This window comes from Carcharhinus amblyrhynchos, chromosome 12 (assembly GCF_965287045.1).
Source record: "Carcharhinus amblyrhynchos chromosome 12, sCarAmb.v2.hapA, whole genome shotgun sequence".
NCBI classification, from domain to species: domain Eukaryota; kingdom Metazoa; phylum Chordata; class Chondrichthyes; order Carcharhiniformes; family Carcharhinidae; genus Carcharhinus; species Carcharhinus amblyrhynchos.
Window position 1 is genome coordinate 30,065,489 of NC_137335.1, and position 18,752 is coordinate 30,084,240.

An 18,752-nucleotide genomic window follows, 5' to 3' on the forward strand; every position below is an offset into this window, starting at 1 on the left:
AAAAATATTTAGCGAGGCAGCCTCCACCACTTCAACGGGCAGAGAATTCCAGAGATTCACCACCCTTTGAGTGAAGAAGTTCCTCCTCAACTCTGTTCTAAACCGCCCCCCCTTTATCTTGAGGCTATGCCCCCTAGTCCTACTATCCTTTCTGAGCGGGAAGAGTCTCTCCACCTCTATCCTATCCATCCCATTCATCATCTTATACGTCTCAATGAGATCTCCCCTCATTCTTCTAAACTCTAACGAGTACAAGCCTAATCTATTCAGCCTCTCCTCATAGCTCAACCCCTCAACTCCGGCATCAGCCTAGTAAACCTCCTCTGCACTCCCTCCAAGGCTAAAATATCCTTGCGTAAGTACGGTGCCCAAAACTGCACACAGTACTCCAGCTGCGGCCTCAGCAATGCCCTATACAGCTGCAGCAAGACCTCCCTACTTTTATATTCAATCCCCCTCGCAATGAAGGCCAGCATCCCATTCGCCTTCCTGACCACCTGCTGCACCTGCAAGCTGGGTTTTTGCGACTCATGCACAAGGACCCCGAGGTCCCTCTGCACCGTCGCCTGCTGCAGTTTTTCTTCACGTAAGTAATAATCCTTCCTACCATTATTCCTACCAAAGTGGACCACCTCGCACTTACCAACATTAAATTCCATTTGCCATTTCCTGGCCCATTTGCCCAGCCTATCTAGATCCTTCTGTAGACTCTCCCCACCCTCCGCACAATTTGCCTTTCCACCAATTTTGGTGTCATCAGCAAATTTCGACACCCTACACTCAGTTCCCTCCTCCAGATCTTCTATATAAATGGTAAATAGCTGAGGCCCCAGCACTGACCCCTGGGGCACTCCACTAGTCACCATCCGCCAATCCGAATAGCACCCATTGACCCCCACTCTCTGCCTCCTATTTGACAACCAGTCCTCTATCCACGCTAACACCCTACCCCCAACTCCATGCCCCCTGACCTTCTGCAATAACCTCCTGTGAGGTACTTTGTCAAACGCCTTCTGAAAATCCAGAAAGACCACATCCACCGGCTCTCCTCTATCCACCGCCCTAGACACATCCTCATAGAACTCCAGTAAATTTGTCAGACACGACTTCCCTTTAAGGAGACCGTGCTGCGTCTGCTCTATCAAGCAATTCCCCTCAAGATGCCTCGCTATTTCCTCCTTGATGACGGATTCTAACATTTTACCTACAACTGACGTTAAACTAACAGGCCTATAATTTCCCGCCTTTTGCCTGGCACCCTTCTTAAACAACAGCGTAACATTAGCCGTTTTCCAATCTTCCGGCACTTCCCCGGAATCCAGCGACGTCTGGAAAATAACCACCAAGACATCCACTATCACCTCCGCCATTTCTTTCAGGACCCTCGGATGCATTCCATCCGGTCCTGGGGACTTGTCCACAATCAGCCCCTCCAGTCTGTCGAGCACCACCTCTCTAGTAACAGTAATGTCATCGAGACCCTCCAGTCCTACCACCTTCCATCTCTAACATCCGGCAAATTATTCACGTCCTCCTCCTCAGTAGCGTAAAAGTAGCACCTCTCAGGTGATATTGCTACACTGTTTGGCTCATCCTACATTGGTCTTCATTTTCCCCGAGGCTCCAAGTAGTTGTTTGTGTGTGATAGCAACCATACCTTAGTAAACTGCATTGATGGGTGGGCCAAATCAGGTGAGGATCACCATTGGGTCTCCTACCATCTGCGACTTAGGATTTTGTTTATCCTGGCATGTGAAGATTCATTCCAGCAGATTGGAAGGATGAGATCAATTTAAGGTAAAACATTCTTGAATGTGGGTCAACACCATGTTGTGGTAAGTGTAGAGCTCAACAAGACACCTATTAATAGTTAACAGACATGTGAGAAGACTTGCTCTAGTTGCTAGAGAGCTTGAGCAGGTACAATGTCCAGAATTCTATTCTCAGCAAGATACTTCTCATTGAGGAAGGTCAGTTCAAAGAACAGGTGAAGGTTGCACATTCCTTTGCAGTGGCTGTGGAAAAGAAGAATGGTGTGATGCTGCATAGTTTTTGTTCTCATAAAACATTAACGAATAGACATGCCTTCCCAAGATCATTAACTTGTCTTCGCTTCTTAATTATTACTGTGCCATTGTCAGTCAGTGACCCAAGCTGAAAATCAAACCCAGGTCCCTGGCACTGAGGCAGCAGTGCCAACCACGGTGTCACCATGCTGCTCATTTTAAGGGGCATTTTACCATGGCCACGCATCTTTGGACATCTTGTATGCATCAAGTTTGGTCCAGTTTTCAATTAAGTGATCCAGAAACTACTGGAAGAGAAACTTCATCTCTATAGGATTTACCTCCATGACAAGTCATTACTATTTGAGCACATTGCAAATGGAAATGTTCTCGAGACTGTTCAGTACAAGCCCAGAGATATGCAAGACACTTGGCTGAATTAGAAAGTAGGTGAATGGCGGTCATATGATGACCACAAAGAGTGAATTAAATTCTGTGGTGTTCTGAGATCTGTCTACTGGTTCATTACCAACCCTCAATGCCAGCAGATCAACACTGCTCACAAAAAAAGCCCAAATTCTAGAAAGATGGACGTCCTCAATGGGCATTCATCCATCAGTGAAGGAACAATCAACAGATTGAAATTGAATATTCTCTTGATGGCCCTCCCATGCAGTTAGGAACCAAGAACACACATAAACTCCTGACAATTGGTAAAGCTCCAGGACCTGATATTCCACATGAGGCCTACAAGATTGGAGGTGAATGCCTGGTCAAATGCTTACTGAACTCTTTCAGTCTTGATGAAATCAAGTAGACATCTGGCAAGGATACGAAATTGCCTCCATTGTCCCAAACAGAAAGGGACTGGCTAATTTTGCAATAGTCAAGGAGGAATCTCTTTCTTCTCTGTCCTGGCCATACCAGCGATGGAGAGGAAAGAGATTCCTCCATGCTTATTGCAAAATTAACTAGTTCCTTTCTGTTTGGGGCAATACCTTTCCTAGAATCTTTCTGAACTGAACTGCTTAGTGTCTTGTCCTAGATCTGCTGCTAGTGAGTCAGTGCAGCTTCGGAAGAGGGTTGAGGAACCGCTGATATCGGGTTTGCAGTTAGGTAGCTACAGGAAAAATGCCAAGAATGGATCTTCACGTCATGTAAAGGTCCCTCCAATTCAATTTTCAAGTTTGCTGATAGTGGGTCGAATCTCAAACAATGATGGGACAGAGTACAAGAATGAGATTGAGAATCTGGTGAATTGGTGCAGCAACAATAATCTCTCCCTCAATGTCAACAAAACGAAGGAGATTGTCATCAACTTCAGGAAGCATAAAGAAGAACATGCCCCTGTCTACATCAACGGGGATGAAATAGAAAGGGTTGAGAGTTTTCGGTGTCCAAATCACCAGCAAGCTGTCCTGGTCCCCCCCATGCTGGTGCCATAGTTACGAAAGCCTATCGGTGCCTCTACTTTCTCAGAAGACTAAGGATATTTGGCATGTCAGCTACAACGCTCACCAACTTTACAGATGCATCATAGAAAGCATTCTTTTTGGTTGTATCATAGCTTGATATGGCCCCAGGTCTGCCAAAGACCACAACGAACTACAAAAGATCGTGAATGTAGCCTAATCCATCACACAAACCAGCCTCCCATCCATTGACTCTGTCTACACTTCCCGCTGCCTCGATAAAGCAGCAGGATAATTAAGGACCCTGCGCACCCTGGACATTGTCTCTTCCATCTTCTTCCTCCGGGAAAAAGATAGAAAAGTCTGAGGTCACATACCAACCAACTCAAGAACAGCTTCTTCCCTGCTGCTGTCGGACTTTTGAATGGATTTACCTTGCATTAAGTTGGTCTTTCTCTATGCCCTAACTATGACTATAACACTACATTCTTCACTCTCTCATTTCCTTCTCTATGAACAGTGTATTTTGTCTGTGTAGCGTGAAATAAACAATACTTTCCACTGTATGTTAATACATGTGACAATAATAAATCAAATCAAAGTTTGTTTCAAAGGCTTTCCTCAGGTCAACAATCAGCTTTGAGACCTTTGGCAGTAATGAAGAATTTGGCTGGTCTGAGATATTCACAAAATGGTTTGACAGCATGCTTAACTAATGGAGATAAACAGGGCTGCCAACCCTCCTATATATTTTCCTCCACTATGCTCTTCAGTGCCTTCCATGATGGTGATTCTGACAACAATATTAGATGTTCGAGTACACTATTAAGGGCAGAAGTCTGAGTAGTGTTGAGGAGCAGAAGGATCTTGGGGTCCGGGTCCACAGGACTCTTAAATCGGCCTCGCAGGTGGAGGAGGTGGTCAAGAAGGCGTATGGTGTACTGGCCTTCATTAATCGAGGGATTGAGTTTAGGAGTCGGGAGGTAATGCTGGAACTTTATAAGACCCTTGTCAGGCCTCATTTGGAGTATTGTGCGCAGTTCTGGTCGCCTCACTATAGGAAAGATGTAGAAGCTATTGAAAGGGTGCAGAGGAGATTTACAAGGATGTTGCCTGGACTGGGAGGCATGCCTTATGAAGTTAGGTTGAGGGAGCTGGGACTCTTTTCCCTGGAGAGACGAAGGTTGAGAGGCGACCTGATAGAAGTTTACAAAATGTTGAGAGGAATAGATAGGGTGGACTCTCAGAGGCTATTTCCCCGGTTTGAAATGGTCGCTACGAGAGGACACAGATTTAAGGTGCGGGGAGGGAGGTTCAGAAGTGATGTTAGGGGTAAGTTTTTCACTCAGAGGGTGGTGAGTGAATGGAATCGGCTGCCGTCAGTGGTGGTGGAGGCGAACTCGCTGGGGTCTTTTAAAAGACTTCTGGATGAGTATATGGGGTTTAATGAGATTGAGGGTTATAGATAGGTCTGTAGGTTGGTAGGTGATGTGGTCGGCGCAACTTGTGGGCCGAAGGGCCTGTTTGTGCTGTAGTGTTCTATGTTCTATGTTCTATGTTCTATGTTGCATTGAGGGTATCTGCTCAATCTGAGATGACGCCAAGGCAATGACCAAGGTCTCCAAGGGCATAACTTTGTGATTTCCTGTTTGCTGATGGCAGTGCATGACCTGTTCACTCAGAGCAGAACATGCAGTGTACCATGGAGGTGTTCTCCAATGCACGGAACAACTTCAACCTTTTATGATCAGTATAAAGAAAATTGAATTACCCAACCTACTCAATATCTTGAGTCCAAAGTTTCAGTCCATGACCAGAACCTGTCAGCAGTGAATAAATTCTCTTAAGCAGCATAATCTTTCCAGCTGTTTATGTTGACGACAACACACCCAAGATTTACCAAAGTGTGTTCACCCTTTAGCAGACTTCAAACATCCGTCTGCAAAGTGAGAGTCTGTAAAACAATAGTCCTTCTCACTCTGTTCTACACTTGTGTGTGCAAATGTCATGCCAAAAAGTTCAACCATTTCATTTAAAAGCATCTGAAGATCAAATGCCAGGGCAAAATACCAGGCACTGAGGTTCTCAATTGAGCTGGCATGAGATAGTCATAACTGATGCCAGCCACGCTGACAGAATATCTGATACTTGCTTACTGAAGTGCATCTTCTTGGAAGAGCTTCAATTTGGGTGCACACTCATGATTATAGGAAGCACCACAAGGATGCTCTGAAGGCTCCACTTAAGAGTTTTGATATCGACTTTGAGAACTGGGAAAATCTCTCTTAGTATTGCAGTTCTGATACAGCGATCAGAATTAAAACATTGCGACCTCCTTTAAAAGTAAGTAGATTTCAGAGGCAGAAAGAAAACTGAACTCAACAAAGAGAAATTCAGTTGTTTGTAGTATCGTGTCCTAATTGCTGCAGAACCTTCCAAGTGCAGATTGACCTTGGCAGACACTGACTCATCCACTGATGATGAAAAGCTGTACTGGAACAGTTTAGCAAAGGCCACAGCTAGGTCTGGTGTACAAGGGAAAGCATAGTGGTATAGTGATTAGCACTGCTGCCTCACAGCGCCAGCAAACCAGGTTCAGTTCCCACTCGGGTCACTGTATGGAATTTGCTGTGTCTGCGTGGATTTCCTCCGGTGCTCCAGTTCCCTCCCACAGTCCAAAGATGTGCAGGCTAGGTTAATTGGCCATGCTAAATTAACCCGTGCATTGGGGGATTAGCAGGATATATATGAGGGGTTATGGGAATAGGGCCTGCGTGGGATTGTCGTTGGTGCAGACTCAATGGGCTGAATGGCCTCTTCCTGCACTGTAGGGATTTTATGATTTTAAGTCTTCAGTGCTGCATCTGGGATGTTGTTGGGGTCCATAGCCTTTATTGTATACAATGTCTTCTGCCTTTTCTTAATATCACATGCAATAAATTGAATTGTCTGAAGACTGGCACCTATGATAGTGGGGACCTCGGAGGCCCAAGATGAGTCATCAATTCAGCACTTGTATTAGCTTGCTGGCTTCACCATCATTGAGGTTGGGGATATTTTTGGAAACGACCCCTCTCTCTAGTTACTTGTTTAATTCTCTGTCACCATTCATGACTGGATGCAGCAAGACCAGAGGGACATCTGGGATCAGAGGTGAACTGGCAAGGTGGATACAAAACTGACTCGGTCAAAGAAGAAAGAGGGTAGCAGTGGAACAGTGTGTTTCTGAATGGAAGGCTGTGTCGAGTGGTGTTCCTCAAGGGTCAGTGCTGGGACCTTTGCTGTTTGTAATAATATATAAATGATTGGAGGAAAATGTAACTGGATTGATTAGTAAGTTTGCAGTTGGCGAAAAGGTTGGTGGATTTGCGGATAGCGATGAGGACCATCAGAGGGTACAGCCGGATATAGACCAGTTGGAGACTTGGGCGGAGAGGTGACAGATGGAGTTTAATCTGGACAAATGTGAGGTAATGCATTTTGGAAGGTCTAATACAGAGAGGAAATAGATAGTAAATGGCAGAACCCTTAGGAGTATTGATAGGCAAAGAGATCTGGGTAGACAGGTCACTGAAAGTGGCAATGCAGGTGGAGAAGGCATACAGCTTGCTTGCCTTCATCTGCAGGGGTATTGAGTTTATAAATTGGCAAGTCATGTTGATGCATTATAGAACCTTAGTGAGGTTGCATTTGGAAAATAGTGTTCAGTTCTGGTCACCACATTACCAGAAGGATGTGGAGGCTTTGGAGAGGGTACAGAAAAGATTTACCAGGATGTTGCCTGATATGGAGGGCATTAGCTATGAGGAGAGGTTGGAGAAACTTTGTTTGTTCTCACTGGAGATATGGAGGTTGAGGGGAGGTTGATAGAAGTCTACAAGATTATGAGAGGCATGGACAGAGTGGATAGTCAGGGTGGCACGGTAGCACAGTTCCAGGGACCTGGGTTCGATTCCTGGCTTGGGTCACTGTCTTTGTGGAGTTTGCACTTTCCCTTCGTGTCTGTGTGGGTTTCCTCCAGGTGCTCCAGTTTTCTCCCACAGTCCAAAGATGTACAAAGAACAAAGAACAACCCAGCACGGGAAACAGGCCCTTCGGCCCAACGAGCCCGCGCCGCCGCATCGCCCTACACCTATTCTACCCTGCATGTCTACGAATGGGACCCTACTCATGTGTACGGGTTAGGTTGATTGGCTATGCTAAAAAATTGCCCTTAGTGCCCAGAGATGCATATGTTAGAGGGATTAGTGGGTAAATATGTAGGGATATGGGAGTAGGGCCTGGGTGGGATGGTGGTCGGTGCGGACTCGATGGGCCAAATGGCCTCTTTCTGTACTGTAGGGAGTCTAAGATTCTTCCACGATTCTTTTTCCCAGCGTGGAAGAGTCAATTACTAGGGATATAGGTTTAAGGTGCAAGGGGCAAGTTTTAAAAGAGATGTAAGAGGCAGATCTTTTTACACAGAAAATGGTGGGTGCCTGGAGGAGATAGTGGAAGCGGATGTGGTAGTGACTTTTAAGAGGCGTCTTGACAAGTACATGAATGAGATGGGAATAGAGGGATATGGTCCCTGGAAGCGTAGGATTTTTTAGATAAGTTGGGCAGCATGGTTAGTGCAGGCTTGGAGGGCCGAAGAGCCTGTTCCTGTGCTGTAATTTTTTTGTTCTTTGACTGCAGATCTTTGATCTAATGTACTTTGTTCTGTATGTAGCACACTGCTTCTGCTGTTTAGTGTGCATATTGTCCTATGTTGTGATTCATCAGGTTAGCTTTGGCTGGTGATGTTCTTGACATGCTTTCGAACACTTATCATGGGATAAAAGTTCATTCCCTGGCTTGACAAAATTGTAGAATGAGGGATAAGCCAAACCATGAGGTTACACACAGATTATGGTTGATCTCCATTCTACTGCTACTGGTTGCTCTCATTGCCTTGTGGATGCCCAGGTTTGATTTGCAAGGTCTGTTCTGAAAAGATGTATCTATAACAGATAAATTGGGGGTGAGGTCAGGGGGGTTTTCAGACTTGTTTGTTCTGCCACCGTCTCCTGCAGCCCTGTCTAGAAGATGTCCTTGAGAACTGAGCCATCTTGCTCAGCGGCAGTGCTATGAAGCTACTCGTAGTGATGAATGTTGAAGTCCTTCACCCAGTATATTCTATGCCTTGAAAATTTTGACTTCTTTCTATGTATTGGGATAATACTGAAGCACATAGAACTCAAGTCTGCAATAATTTCCTTGGGCCTGGATCTCCAAACACTGAAGGACCATTTGAGTTTGTTGCATTGTCAAGAATGTAATTGAGTTTATAGAAAGCAAGATATAGGTATAGAAAGCTATTACAAATAGATTGGACGATAAAGTGAACATTGAAAAGAGTAATCTTAAACTTTTTTTTGCAGTTATTGAAATGAATTAATCTGTCTTTTCTAGCAGCTGGATATTTATTACCTATGAAATCCTGGCACTGGGAGAGAATGTGACCCTTAACACACAGGCTATAGAACAAGAGAAATTGAAATCATATATCTATGTGTACACCATTCCACTAGAACAGCAAGGATTGGAGGGTGAGTCCGACCATTTACATTAAGTTTATTCCTCTGTTTTTAAACTGAGAGTCTTATACAGCCTTTCCATGATAAGTATAGGAGAGCATGCCAAGAACATCACCAGCCAAAACTAAGAATGAGTTACCAACCCGATGAAACTACAACACAATAATATACTTGTTTAAACAACAGAAGCAGTATGCTATGTCAAAATGAAATGCATTAGATCATAACTCTGCAGTCCTACTGCATCCAGTCATAAATGGTGATGGGCAATTGAACAACTAACTAGATAAAGGAGGAGACTACAAAAACATCACTATCCTCAGTGATGGTGGAGCCAGCAAACTAATACAAAAGACAGTGTTAATATTTACATCCATGGACCTTCTAAATTCTGAACCATAGCGTCACACATATAATTGTAGAAGACAATTTTCATTAAGGTAAAAGACATAACAGGATTTTTATAAATATAAGTTTGGTAACATCAAGGATTTCATCCTTTTTTGAGCATCTAAGATCTATGGAGCCTAGGTTATATTATATTAAACTCATGGGAGGCAGTGATGTAGTGGTATGGTTGGTGGACTAGCAATCCAGAGACCCAGTGTAATACTTTGGGGACCGGAGTTCAAATCCCACCATGGCAGATGGTGAAATTTATACTTAATAAAAATCTCCAATTGAAAGTTGAATGATGACCATGGAACCATTGTTGATTGTCATTAAAAATTCATCTGGCTTAGTCATGTCCTTCAGGAAAGGAAACCACTCATCCTCACTTGGCCTGGCTACATGTGATTTGATTCATTATTGTCATTTGTATTAATGTACAATGAAAAGTATTGTTTCTTGTGTGCTGTACAAAGCATACAGTTCATAGAGAAGGAAAGGAGGGTGCAGAACATGGTGTTACTGTCAGAACTAGGTTGGAGAGAAAGATCAACTTAATATAAGATGGGTCCATTCAAAACTCTGGCAGCAGGGAAGAAGCTGTTCTTGAGTCGGTTGATACATGACCTCAGACTTTTGTATCTTTTCCCCGACGGAAGAAGGCGGAAGAGAGAATGTCCGGAGTGCGTGATCTCCTTAATTATGCTAGCTGCTTCTCTGAGGCAGTGGGAAGTGAATAGGAGACTGGTTTGCATGATGGACTGGATGTTGTTCATTGGGCTACATTCACAACCCTTTGTAGTTCCTTGCAGGCTTGGTCAGAGCAGGAGCCATACCAAACTGTGATATGTCATGTTGCAACTGTACAAAACTCTGGTGCGGCTGCACTTGGAGTATTGTGTGCAGTTCTGGTCCCCACATTATAGGAAGGATGTGGAGGCTTTGGAGAGGGTGCAGAGGAGGTTTACCAGGATGTTGCCTGGTATGGAGGGGAGGTCCTATGAGGAGAGACTGAGGGATTTGAGGTTGTTTTCGTTAGAAGGCAGCTAAGAGGGGACCTTATTGAAACATATAAGATGATTAGAGGTTTAGATAGGGTGGACAGTGATAGCCTTTTTCCTCGGATGGAGAAAGCTAGCACGAGGGGGCATAGCTTTAAATTAAGGGGTGGTAGTTATAGGACGGATGTGAGGGGTAGGTTCTTTACCCAGAGGGTGGTGAGGGATTGGAATGCCCTGCCTGCTGCAGTTGTAAATGCGCCTAGTTTGGGGGCGTTTAAGAGATCCGTGGATAGGTTTATGGATGGTAAGGGTTTGGTTTAGGTTAGAGGGTCATTGTTTTTTAACTGGTCGGCGCAACATCGTGGGCTGAAGGGCCTGTTCTGTGCTGTTATGTTCTATATCAAGAAAGGATGCTTTCTGTGGTGCATCTGTAAAAGTTGGTGAGAGTCATAGCAGACATGCCAAATTTCTTTAGCCTACTGAGAAAGTAGGGGCATTGATGGGTTTTCTTCACTATATCTTCGGTATGGAGGGACCAGGACAGATTGCTGGTGATCTGGATACCTACAAACCTGAAGCTATCGACCATTTTCATTTCATTCCCATTGATATAGACAGGGGCGTGTCCTCCACTGCAGCTCCTGAAGTCAATGACTATCTTCTTCGTTTTACGTAGAATCCCTACAGTGCAGAAGGGAGACATTTCGCCCAACAAGCCTGCACTGTCAATAATACCACCCAGGCCTTTCCCTGTAACTTTACATCGAGGATTTTCACAATAACTTCATTGCAGTGTTAATGTAAGCGTACTTGTGACTAAGAAATAAAGTTTACTTTATTTACAAGCTAATCTAAGAGGCAACTTAGTATGGCCAATCAATCTAACCCACACATGTTTGGACTGAGAGGAAACCAGAGCACCCGGAGGAAACCCATGCAGACATGGGGAGAATATATAAAGTCTACATAGACAATCACCTGAAGCCGGTATTGAACCTGTTCCCTGGTGCCGTGAGGCAACAATGCTAACCACTGTGCCACCATGCTGCCTTACTAACATTTACTTATTGACATTGAGCGAGAGATTATTGTTGTTGCACCAGTTCACCAGACTCTCTCTCTTTCCTGTAGTCTGTCTCATCATTGAACAAAGAAAATTACAGCACAAGGAACAGGCCCTTTGGCCCTCCAAACCGGCATTGACCATGCTGCCCAATTGAACTAAAACCTCCTGCCTTTCTGAGACCATATCACTCCATTCCCATCCTATTCATGTATTTGTCCAGACGCTCCTTAAAAGTCACTATCGTATCTGCTTCCACTACCTTCCTCGACAACAAGTTCCAGGCACCCACCACTCTTTGTGTAAAAAGAAAACTCCTGCCTTGTACACCTCCTTTAAACCTTGCCCCTTTCACCTTAAACTTATGCCCCCTTGTAATTGACTTTTCCACCCTGGGAATAAGCTTCTGACTATCCACTCTGTCCATATCCTTCATAATCTTGTAGACTTCTATCAGGTCGCCCCTCCATCGTTCCAGTGAGAACAAACCTCTTCAACCTCCCCTCGTAGCTAATGCCCTCCATACCAGGCAACATCCTGGTAAATCTTTTCTATACCCTTGCCAAAGCCTTCACATCCTTCTGGTAGTGTGGTGACCAGAATTGAGCATTATATTCCAAGTGCAGCTGAACCAAGGTTCTATAAAGCTGTAATATGACTTGCCAATTTTTAAATTCGATACCCTGGCCGATGAAGGTAAGCGTGCTGCGTGCTTTCTTGACTACCTTTTCCACCTGCTTTACAACATTCAGTGACCTGTGTACCTAGACACACAGATCCCTCTGCTTGTCAATACTCTTAAGGTTCTGCCATTTACTGTATATTTCCTATCTGTATTAGACCTTGCAAAATGCATTACCACACATTTGTCCAGATTAAACTCCATCTGCCATCTCTCCGCCCAAGTCTCTAACCAATCTGTGTATCCTGCTGTATCCTCTGATGGTCCTCATCGTCATCCACAAAACCACCAACCTTTGTGTTGTCCACAAACTTACTAATCAAACCCGTGACATTTTCCTCTCAATCATTTATATGTGTATATACAATATATATTATTACAAACTGGAAAGGTCCCAGCAGTTCCCTGAGAAGCGCCACTTGTCACAGCCCGTCATTCAGAAATGCACCCTTCCACTGCTACCCTCTGTCTTCTATGACCCAGTAAGAAGTCTCACAACACCAAGTTAAAGTCCAACAGGTTTATTTGGCAGCACTCGCTTTCAGAGTCTCCAGCTCCTTTATCAAGTGAGTGAGGACTTGTACTCATAAACAGGCCATATAAAAACACAAATTCAATTTAGAAGATGATGGTTGGAATGTGAGCCTTTACACGTAATCAAGTCTTTACAGGTACAGACAATGTGAGCACAGAGAAGGCGAAGCACAGGTTAAAGAGGTGTGTATTATCTCCAGCCAGGACAGTTAATGAGATTTTGTAAGCCCAGGCAAGTTGTGGGGGTTACAGATAGTGTGACTTGAGGCCATTTTCACGTGTGCAGAACTTGGCTATCAGTCTCTGCTCAGCAACTCTGCTGTTACGTGTCGCGAAGGCCCAAAGATTAGAGGCCGTATGCCCGTAACTGCTGATGTATTCCCCAACAGGGATAGAACACTCTGGCCTGATGATTGTTGAGCGGTGTTTATTCATCCGTTGTCGTAGCATCTGCATGGTCTCGCCAATGTACCATGCCTTGGGACATCCTTTCCTGCAGCATATCAGGTATGATGTGGATATGCCGACGTTGGACTGGGGTAAACACAGTAAAAAGTCTGACAACACCAGGTTTCAGTCCAACCGATTTATTTGATAGTAAATTCACTAGCTTTCGGGTTAGCCCGTTCGTCAGGTGAATGGAGAGTTCTGCCTTAGACAGAGCATATAAAGCACAGACAGTTTACAGATTACTGATTAGAATGCGAATCTTTACACCTAACCTGCTGTTCAAGTCCTAAAGTGGCTAACAATGTGTGTGGAAGGAGCACTGATCACAGGTTAAAGAGATGTGTATTGTCTCCAGACAGTACAGTGAGTGAGGTTTCGCAAAGCCAAGCAAGTCACAGGGGTTACAGATAGTGCAACATGAACCCAAGATCCCTGTTGAGACCGTCCTCATGTGTGCGGAACTTGGCTATCAGTCTCTGCTCAGCGACTCTGCGCTGTCGTGTGTCGTGAAGGCCGCCTTGGAGAATGCTTACCCGAAGGTCAGAGGCTGAATGCCCATGACCACTGAAGTGTTCGCCAACAGGAAGGGAACAGTCTTGCCTGGTGATTGTCGAGCGATGTTCATTCATCCGTTGTCGTAGCGTCTGCATGGTCTCCCCGATGTACCATGCTTCGGGACATCCTTTCCTGCAACGTATCAGGTAGACAATGTTGGCCGAGTTGCAAGAGTATTTACCGTGTACCTGGTAGATGGTATTCTCACGTGTGATGGATGCTATCATCACAGCCTCAAGATAAGAGGGGTGCAGTTTAGAACAGAGTTGAGGAGGAACTTCTTCACTCAAAGGGTGCTGAATCTCTGGAATTCTCTGCCCGTTGAAGTGGTGGAGGCTACCTCGCTAAATATATTTAAGACACGGGTAGATAGGTTTTTGGTAGGCAAGGGAATTAAGGGTTATGGGGAGAAAGCGGGAAAGTGGAACTGAGCCACTTCAGATCAGCCATGATCTTATTGAATGGCGGGGCAGGCTCAAAGGGCTAGATGGCCTACTCCTGCTCCTAATTATGTTCTTATGACAAAGGGTACTCTGTCCACCATGTCCCGTGTTTGTCTTAGGAGGTCAGTGCAGTTTTTCGTTGTGGCGCGTCGGAACTGTCGATTGATGATTCGAGTGCCATATCCTGTTCTTATGAGGGCACCTTTCAGCGTCTGAAGGTGTCTGTTGTGATCCTCCTCATCTGAGCAGATCCTGTGTAAATGGAGGGCTTGTCCGTAGGGATGGCTTCTTTAACATATTTAGGGTGGAAGCTGGAGAAGTGGAGCATCGTGAGGTTATCCATGGGCTTGCGGTACAGTGAAGTACTGAGGTGACCGTCCTTAATGGAGATGTGTGTGTCCAAGAATGCAACCAATTCCGGAAAGTAGTCCATGGTGAGTCTGATGGTGGGATGGAACTTGTTGACGTCATCATATAGTTGTTTCAGTGATTGTTCACCATAAGTCCAAAGGAAGAAAATATCATCGATGCATCTAGTGTATAGCATCAGTTGAAACTCCTGTGCGGTGAAGAAGTCTTGTTCGAACTTGTGCACAAAGATGTTGGCGTATCGAGGTGCGAATTTGGTCCCCATGGCTGTTCCAGAGCAGAGAAGCTACGATATCTTCTTCGGAGCCTTCAAAGTGTCATTAATGAAGACGAACGTCTCACCAAGGCCACCCCACACCCCTACTTCTTGCCTTCAAACAACCGCACAACCTCAAACAGACCATTGTCCGCAGCCTTCATGAGAGCAGTAATCACGACAACCCTGCCACAGCAACCTCTGCAAGACGTGCTGGATCATCAACATGGATTGTGTTTTCACGTGATGATGGCATCCACCAGATATACGGTACATAATCCTTGCGACTCAGCCAACGTTGTCTGCCTGATATGCTGCAGGAAAGGATGTCCCGAGGCATGATACATTAGGGAGGCCATGCAGATGCTACAACAACGGATGAATGAACACAGCTTGGGTTTCCTTTGGGTGCTCCGGTTTCCTCCCACAGTCCAAAGATGTATGGGTTAGGTTGATTGGCCGTGCTAAAAATTCCCTCTTAGTGTCCTGGGATGTGTAGGTTAGAGGGCTTAGCAGGTAAATGTGTAGGGATATGGGGATAAAGCCTGGGTGGGACTGTGGTCGGTGCAGACTCGATGGGCTGAAGAGCCTCTTTCTGCAATGTAGGGTTCTATGAGCTATGACAATCATCAGGCAAGACTGTTCTCTTGTTGGGGAACACTTCAGAGGTCACGGGCATTCAGCCTCTGAACTTCGGGTAAGCGTTCTCCAAGGCGACCTTCAGTGACCCACGACAGTGCAGAGTCGCTGAGCAGAGACTGATAGCCAAGTTCCAAACACATGAGGACATCCTCAACCGGGATCTTGGGTTAATGTCACACTATCTGTAACCCCCATGACCAGCCTGGACTTGCAAAATCTCAGTAACTGTCCTGTCTGGAGATAATACACATCTCTTTAACCTGTGCTTGGCCTTCTCTGCTCCCACATTGTCTGCACCTTTACGACTTGATTAGCTGTAAAGACTCACATTCCAATCATTATTCTGTAAATTGAGTTTGTGCCTTTATATATTTTGTTTGTGAACAGAACTCCCACTCACCTGACGAAGGAACAGTGCTCCAAAAGCTAGTACTGTTTGCTACCAAATAAACCTGTTGGACTTTAACCTGGTGTTGTGCGACTTCTTACTGTGTTTACTGCAGTCCAACACCAGCATCTCCACATCATGACTTCCCCTGCAGCCAGTGAGGACACAGATTTCTCTCAAGGCTCCAGCAATTTCCTCCCTTGCCTCTCTGTGTTCTGGGATATATCCCATCATCAGACCCTGGGAACTTGTCTATTTCAATGCTTCTCAAGAAGCCCAATACATCCTTTTTGAGCTCAACATGACTCAAACTATCTACACACCCTTTCCCAGTCTCATCATCCACTAAGTCCTTCTCTTTGGTGCATATTGATGCAAAGTACTCACCCATTTCCTCTGGTTTCACACCTAGATTCACTCCCTTATCCTTGAGTGGGCCAACCCTTTCCCTGGCTATCCCCTTGCTCTTTATATATGTATAAAAAGTCTTTGGAGTTTCCTTAATCCTGCTGGCCAGTGATTTTTCATGACCTCTTTCAGCTCTCCTTACTCTTTGCTTAACTTTCTTTCTACTTTCCTCGTATGCCACACTTGCTTCGTGTGTTCCCAGCCTCCTAGCTTTGACAGATGCTTCCTTTTTCTCTTTGACTAGGCTCACAATATATCTTGTTATCCAAAAGTTCCCAAAATTCACCAAAACTATCCTTCATCCTTACAGGAATGTGCCGGTCCTGAATCCCTATCAACTTGCACTTCAAAGCCTCCCACATGCCAGAAGCCCAATACAGGAAGTGTTGAATGGTCTTATCTGCTTCGTCATGTAAAGTCCTCTCTCAAACCCTTCAATATCAAACTCTCAATTTGGCATCGTGCTCTTCACTGATCTCTCCACATCCGTGGCAGCATAGTGGTATAGTGGTTAGCACTGCTGCCTTACAGCGCCATGGACCCGGGTTCAATTCTGGCCTCGGGTCACTGTCTGCGTGGGTTTCCTCTGGGTGCTCCTGTTTCCTCCCACAGTCCAAAGATGTGAAAGTTAGGTTGATTGGCCGTGCTAAATTGACCCTAGTATCAGGAGGATTAGGGAAATATGTGGTGTAGGTGGGTCTAAGTAGAATTGTGGTCAGTGCAGATTCGATGCGCCGAATGGCCTCCTTCTGCACTGTAGGGATCCTATGATCCATTAGTAGAAGACACATTAATATCAATTCTATAATGGAAATTTGTTTCACCACCATCCCATTTTATGCTGTTCACACTTTATTCTCTGGTCCTTCTGGGGAGGGCTCAGTACATATACATGATATGCATTTCACTCAACCTCTGGTCTATACCCTCTGATCACATGCCTTTCTTTCATACAGGCTTAACTAGCACACAACAAGTGAGACAGAGGCCAGCCTGGGGTGGTTTGGCCAAGATAAATTTAAAAAGGCTGAAGCTGACCTTGCTGAGGAGGACAGTGACCTTCTTGTTGAGAAGAGGAGATGTCCTTTCCCAACCACCTCAGTACAGGTCACAGCTCCATCACTTTGGATATAGCTTCAGCTCATCAAAAACTCGCTTCTTTATTTTTGGGCATGAGCAAATCAAGGCCACCCACATAAGTCACCAACAGTCCGAGCCCCCAGAGGACATCCAAGGACAAGGAGGCTCGTGAACCATCACAAAGCTCATCATCACCCTCCATCAGAGCAGAGACACACACTTTGCTGGGGTATAGCTATAGATTAGACCTGGAGTCCTCTGAAGAAGATCTCATTGGCATGTCTCTGCAGCAGTCAGTGTCACAGACAGCCCAGGTCTCAGGCACTCACAAGGCTGTTGGAGGTCCACCATCTCTCAGTCCCAGTAGATGATGAGGCTCTGGAAGCGGCTGCAAGCTAAATGGTGGAGATGCAATGGCAGGCACCTGAGGTCCGAGGGTCATTCAGCAAACTTGAGCGAATATTGAAGGAGTCCAGCATGTTCTGTCTGAGGTAGTGGCTTTGACATGGAAGCACCTTAATGCCACCATGGGTAGATTGGCAAATACCGAGGAGATCTTGGTCCAGATTTATGCTCGGTCCTGCACTCCATGGCACACACTCTGGTGGACACCATCAAGATATAGTTGAGCAACCAGAACTGCACATAGTACTCCAGTTGTGGCCTAACCAGTATTTTATACATTTTCTATTCATTTGTGGGACATGGATGTCACTGGGTGGGCAGCATTTATCGCCTATCTCTAGTTGCCTGAGGTCAGTTGAGAATCTACCACATTGCTGTGGCTCTGGGGTCACATGTAGGCCAGACCAGGTAAGGGTAGCAGATTCCCTTCCTTAAAGGATGTTTGTGAACCAGATTTTTTTTTCAACAATAGCTTCATAGTCATCAGTAGATTCTTAATTCCAGACGTTTTTTAGTGAATTCAGATTCCATTAGCTGCCATGTCAGGATTCAAACCCAGATCCCCAAAACATTAGCTGAGTTTCTGGATTAATAATCTAGCAATCATACTATCAGGCTATGACCTCAGCAGCTTTCTAGACTTTTAGATGAGCTCTCATTCTCCTCCAATACACCCTCTGGCAAGAATTCACCTCTGCAAGATGGTGAAGGGCAGATAGTGAAGTACACAGCAGTCATGTGGGAAAGACTCTCCAGAGCTGAGCGGTCCAGACATCTGAAGGGCATCTTATGAAGGTGTGAGTGACAATTTCTAAGGTTCGGCGCCCTGCATTTGGCTTGGTTTGATAATAATCAAGTCAACCCCGGATAGAAGATTTATACCTTTATTCTTTTACGACGCCGGAGCTAATTTTCCTTAGGATGGGCAGGCATCAGTGGTCCCGCACACCCAGGCAAAACTAAACTCCTTTGTTCTACTTTTCCAAACATTTATCCCAGTCTGTAGGCGGGCTTCCAGAGCATTAGCCTATTACAACTTGTCCCTGTCTCTTTTACACCAATAGAGCGGTAGTATAGCTGCATGCACAGTTCATAATGTTCTGAAAACCA

The 18,752-nt window shown here is 45.1% G+C and overlaps 1 protein-coding gene across 6 annotated transcripts in view; it reads left to right on the forward strand.

The window, feature by feature from the left end:
- serac1 (serine active site containing 1) overlaps positions 1–18,752 on the forward strand; it is a 204,481-nt gene that overhangs the window by 23,287 nt on the left and 162,442 nt on the right. For 2 of the 6 annotated variants that reach the window (XM_080200300.1, XM_080200305.1), the window contains exon 3: positions 8,852–8,988. The exons of 2 other annotated variants lie outside the window; for them this stretch is intronic. In XM_080200300.1, the coding sequence (XP_080056426.1) occupies positions 8,852–8,988 (137 nt within the window). The remainder of the gene's footprint in view (positions 1–8,851; positions 8,989–18,752) is intronic. 2 more of the 6 variants (XM_080200302.1, XM_080200306.1) reach the window with 1 other exon arrangement.